This window comes from Chrysemys picta, chromosome 25, assembly GCF_011386835.1.
Source record: "Chrysemys picta bellii isolate R12L10 chromosome 25, ASM1138683v2, whole genome shotgun sequence".
NCBI lineage: Eukaryota > Metazoa > Chordata > Testudines > Emydidae > Chrysemys > Chrysemys picta.
In genome coordinates this window covers 6,556,457-6,562,112 of record NC_088815.1, presented here as the reverse complement: position 1 = coordinate 6,562,112, position 5,656 = coordinate 6,556,457, and the positions used below count along the sequence as shown (strand labels likewise).

Here is a 5,656-nt window from a genome sequence, read left to right as displayed (position 1 = left end):
AAAAAGCCAAAGGGGCCGACCTGATCCCTGGTGTAATTCCCTGGGCTCCCCCAGGGGGTGGATCTGGCCCAGCAGGTTGAGAAATGTTTGCAGGATTCAGGGTTTGTTTAAAAACAAACAAAACCCAACACACCGCTGGTTTCCTTGAAAAGGCCCCCATTATAAACATAGCCACAACAGGGTGGGGCTAGGAACTGAAACTGCCAGACACTCTGGCCCTGATCCAGGGAAGGGATCTGGCTTCTGTATGTTTCTCTCTTTAGCAACCACCTGAAGAGTCTTGACTCTCCGCCCAGAACACGCCTTCCTCTTATTCGCCCCACTCCTCCCCAGACTGCAGAGGGCTCTCTCTCTCCCCCCCCCGCAATCTGATTTTCTAGAGCCAGGTTCCCTCCAAACCAGATAATTTTGTTGGGACATTTAGAACCCTAGAGCTCTCTGCTCCCCAGGATCCCATCACCCATTTAATAAGGGTGTGACACACACAGGAAGGCTGATGAGGGACTGCTCCCAGCCACGTGATGTTTCAAGGCTCCAAACCTCCCTCGGTCCCCTGCCTATGGCAAGAGTCCGACTCGCACACTGATTCCAGGTGCTTCTGTAACAGTGTGGACATGACTGGGTCGTCCCATGTGTCCACCTTCAGTATGCTCCCGGCCTGCGACACACGCACCCGGGGTCCCTCCATGGGAGGGGGCAGAGGAGAAAACAAGGTCACCCTTCCAGGGTCTGCTAATGGCCTGGATTCAACCCCGGAGACGCATACCAATATTCCCTGCACAGTGTGGGGAGAGGGGAACAGAAGTATGGATCAGTGGCGCCCTGTGAAAGGAGTGTGAGCGAGAAAGCAAAAAGCAGGGTGAGAGAATGTCCCACCCCAGCCCCAACCCTCTGCGGGGCTCTGCCTTTAAGCAGAGTTGTTGGAGCCATGCTGGTCCCAGGATATTAGCGAGAAAAGGCAGGTGGAGCAATATCTGTTATTGGCCCACTTCCCTTACTGACGCTCGGAAACTTGTCTCTTTCGCCAGCACACGTTGGTCCTGGGGGAGGCGCTGTGGCCGGCAATGTGTAGGAGGTCAGAGAATAGATGATCATGATGGTCCCTTCTGACCTTAAGGTCTCTGAGTCAGAGATAGGGTGACCAGACAGCAAATGTGAAAAATCAGGACAGAGGGTGGAGGGGTAATAGGAGCCTATATAAGAAAAAGACCCCAAAATCGGGACATCTGGCCACCCTAGTCAGAGATATTCCCTCTCCCACCTTGGAATTCGGGCCAATGCTGCCATCTACTGCAGAGAAGCAGGCCAGACAATGGTGAAGCTAGCAGACTTCCCAGGCCCCCCAGCATCACTCACTTCCCCTTTTCTTTAGTTTCTCTTTTGCTGGCAGAAAATGGAGGAAACTTCGCTGGGAGTTTGGCCTAACCTCCCCCTTCCCTCCCTACAGAGAGATCATGCCAGCCAGACGAATGAGCAGCTCTCAGCTCAGCTTGCCTGAGCCCCCCTCGCCAATGCAGGACGCGGCGGCTGGCAGCTCTGCCCAGCACGGCCTCATTTACCGCAACGTAGGTGAGTGGCCTCCAGCGGAGCTCAGAGGGAACTGGGCCACCAACTCGCTGACGCAGAGCTGGGCGCAGCTAGCCGCTGTTGGCCAGTTTTCCCAAGAGCGTGGCCCAGGGGGTGAACGCGGGGTGCTGCGCATGACGGCCGCCCTCTTGGCCGACACGGTGGGGACTGAACCGGGGACTTCGCGAGAGGAACGCATGCATTGCTACAGCCTGAGCCGAAGCTGTTTAGTTCGGGCCTGTAACCGACTCGGATCCCCTGTGGGTTAGGCACAGAGGGTCCATAACACACACTGAGCTCTGGGCTACACCGAGCACTTGACAATCTGGCCTCCCATGCAGTTGTGGTTCTTCCCTCTTACTTTAGCCCTCCAGCTCTGAGTCCTGGTCAGCACTTCAGTGACGTCCAGAGGAAAAGCTCAGGGTGGGGCTGGTGATCTCGCAGGGGGAGTTCGGCCTCGTGTCCCTGGAGAGGTGCAGGGGGGTGAACAATAACTGCTCTCCCAGGGTCAGTGGGACAAAAATGGGGGCAAGTTAACCCCCGGATTCGACTGGGTGTCGACATGCTGGCACTAACTGGGAGCTGTCCTGCAAGCTGAGAGTTGCCACCCAGCCATGACCCCTCCCAATCCCCCTCCCTGGAAATGCCCCCATGCCGCAGCTCCTCCATCTGGGCCTTCCCTGCCCTCTCGCGGTTTGTAGACTAGAGGGCAGCAGTGAGCACGGAGGACGGGTCCGAAGGTGGTGGTGGAGACGAGGCCAGTTGCTCTGGAGGGTGCATTGCAGACGGAAGGGGCAGCAGGGAAGAAGGCTCAGAGATCCTTCCAGGTGAAGGAGCTATTGGGGTTGGGGGACAGGGGCAGAACAGTGGGTGACTAGACCAAGGGTGCAGACAGGAGCTGCCCTGTGTAGTTCCTTGCAGACTCACTGAGCACCCGGGAAGCATCTTGAGGCTGGAGGTGATGGCTGCATAAGCCTGTAATTGTTATTCCCTTGCAGGAGAAATGCGAGCACACTTGGTGCCAGCCAAGACAGGCCGAGGGGAGTCACCTGAAAAGCTCCCCTCTGAGGCCAGCGGTGATCCTCTCCCTCCACCCCTGCCAAAAAAGCAGCTCAGTAGAACCAGGTCCTTGCCCGAGATGCAGACTCATCACTACTACCCGTGCAAGAGTGCCCACTTCCCCACGCCGCACTATGTCTACAACACCCTGTATGAAGTCTCCACACCCAGCAGGGGAGGCAGCCGCAGCTACTCTGAGTCGACGGAAGAACTTTTCTGCGGCCCTAAAAGATACTTGTCTAAGTCCCAAAGCCTGGGTGAATCTGAGCCCTGGGACATCCTGCGTAAAGCTCGCCCTGTCCCTGTCGCCAGGCACATCACCACAGAAGAACTGACGTTCACTACTCCCGATGGGGAGCTCGTCTACTTCTTCGAGGACCTGGAGAGCACGGCCAATGTCTATGAGAAGGTGATGGGATATCACCTGGCGTCTTTGATCCATCTCACGGCAAGGGCGCAGGAGCTCCTGGGCGGAAAGGAGGAGCAGCAGCAGCTGATGGGAGCAGAGCTTGCAGGAAAGAAGAAGTGGGCAGATTTCACGCTCTTAGACAAGGAGCCATGTTGTGAAACAGGAGACGCCTGGTATTATCGTGTTTCCTGTGCCTCTGAGCAAGCCCAGCAAATATTCGCAGCCAAGGTAATCATAAACATTAGAGATGGGGAAAGACCGGAGTCAGGGCAGCCGGCCTGTAGCCCTGATCCGTGCGGCTCACCACCACCACAAAGTCTGAGAATCTCAATGAAAAATAGATTTCTGGCCCCAAGGAGCCCATCCCTTGCTGCTCCTTACTAGTGAGGTGTGGGGATTAGGCAGCATGGTCTATTGGGTTAGACAGGCCTAGGTATCAGGAAAGGGGTTCTGATGCACTGGGTGACCTTGGGTAAGACACTGCCTCTCTGGGCCTCAGTTTCCCCCTCTCTAAAATGGAGGTTACAATTCTGACCCCACCCTAGTGCAAGTGCTTTGCGATCAATGGGGAATTGTTTGATTTTATGGTGAAAATCCGCTATTGGTGACTTCCTCAGCATTGCCACGGCGGTCAGCTGTGATGGGGCCCAGCAGCGGTTTGTCACTGCGGGGGGGGGGAGGCGTGGCAGCAGGAGCAGATGAACCACGATCCGCTTTTCATGCCGCCACCCCTGGTACGGAAGAACAAAAGATCAGCTGGAGCACTCAGAAGCTCATGCTGTATCAGAAAGACCCAGTCAGATGCTCCCCGGACCTTTTGGGGAGGCATCAGTGGTTCTTTACACGGTTCTCAAAAGGATCATAAAAAAACCAGTGACGCTTTTCCCTCATAATGAGTTGACGGATGGGCTTGATTTTCAATGTCGGAACATGAACGAGTCCGTACTGCTGGGCAAAGGTGCCCCAGGAAGGCCTCTACCCCCCAGAATAGGTCCAGCCCAGGCAGTGGGGCTAGCGTCTTCCACCGTCCCCAGTGGCATTTTCCCTGAGTAAGGAGTGCAGGATGAGTTTCAGTTACAACTGACCTGGGCTGGAGTTGAACTAGAGATGAAAGGGTGCGGAGCCGAATCCCCAAACTCCTCAGGCGTACAGCCCCCTCGGTGGACTTTCTTTGTCCATTATTGTCTGTGTTGTGTTATCCAGCCCGTTGTTCTTGGCCTCCAAGGGGCATCAGATAGTGTTAGAGTGAAGAGAAGAGGGGTGTGGCTTGTTGGTTCCCCCCAGCAAGGACAGGCCGATCCAGCTCGGGTGGTGTGTGTGTGGTGTGTGTGTGTGTGTGTGTGTGTGTGTGTGTGTGTGTGTGTGTGTGTGTGTGTGTGTGTGTGTGTGTGTGTGTGTGAGGGAATCCCATATCACTTACAGCCATCCTGGGGGACAGGGGTGTCTTTCACCGCTGCAGCCCACGTCAGCCTGAGTGAGCATCACCCAGGATAACGGGGGGTTCCAGGCAAAGCAGAGACTGGCACCAAAATAAGTAGACTTGGGGCTCAGCGGGGGGCTCTGGGGTTAGCCGAGAGGAGCTGCAACTCAGAACTCAGCAGATGATGGGCCAGTTTTCAGGGTGTAGAGCCCCAATTCTGGGCACTGAACACTTGAAAGCCTGGCCTGACAGGCTGCAGTGACACCAGCTAGCAGCAGCCTGGGGCAACGGGAGTCCGGGTATGTTTACACCGCAATTGCAGCACGAGTCGATGTACCCCGGCTAGCTCCATCAATAGCAGCGTAGCCACAGTGACACGGGTTGTGGCCCAGGTTAGCCCCCCAGTACATGCCCAGGATCCTAGGTGGCATCGTCCTTGGGCAGCTCCCCTGCTCGCGTTAGCGAGCTAGCGCAATCAAACTAGCTTGGGTACGTCCACACACACTGCAATCACACCTCCTGCCTGCAGCCTGACGTGAGAAAACGTGGTCACAGCCTGGCCTAACAGTACGGGGTAGCAGCTTAGAGCGAGACCCAGTGCAGCCTCCATCACACACTGAACCCTCCCAGGGCTGGGAATAGCAGCCCATGTTTTGATACCTAGCCTTAATGGCCGAGCCAAGTCGCAGGTTCTCAGCAGCCCAATGGAAACAACCAGGAAAATTTCACAAGCATCTCTCACGCTCTCCAAGGCTGGGTATCAGGGTGGTGGGGCGCTCCTGCAGTGTGATTTCACCCTGCTGTGTCTCATGCACCCTACCTGCTATCATCTGACTTAGCCGCCTCAAGCCAAGTTCATCCCTGGAGGAACAACATTGGCTTCCACCAGGGAGAGATCAGACCCCGTGAATCTGTTGCACCTGTTGATGCCAAAAGTTTATAGCCCTGAAATGAAGTGAACTCGGTTCACATTCCCTCCCTGCCCCTTCCCCCAATACTTCTTCCTCTTCTCCATTCAGCTCGGAGAAGAGACAACAGGGAAGGGCTAGATGGGATTCCGCTGCGGCACCAGGCACCGGAAACTCCAGATAGGAATCAACACACTGACAGGCTCAGACACAGCTCCCAGCACAATGCTCCAAAGCTGCCCTCACCCCCCCCCCCATGCTCCGCTGGAGTTGTTAGAGCCAGGGGCTGGACTG

The 5,656-nt window shown here is 55.9% G+C and overlaps 1 protein-coding gene across 2 annotated transcripts in view; it reads left to right on the top strand.

The window, feature by feature from the left end:
• The window catches only part of PEAK3 (PEAK family member 3), a 294,394-nt gene that overhangs the window by 280,648 nt on the left and 8,090 nt on the right, over positions 1-5,656 (top strand). Inside the window, exons 2-3 of one of the 2 annotated variants that reach the window (XM_065578662.1) lie at positions 1,448-1,569; positions 2,565-3,262. The exons of the other annotated variant lie outside the window; for it this stretch is intronic. Coding sequence (XP_065434734.1) covers positions 1,448-1,569; positions 2,565-3,262 — 820 coding nt within the window. The remainder of the gene's footprint in view (positions 1-1,447; positions 1,570-2,564; positions 3,263-5,656) is intronic. 2 annotated transcript variants of the gene reach the window in all.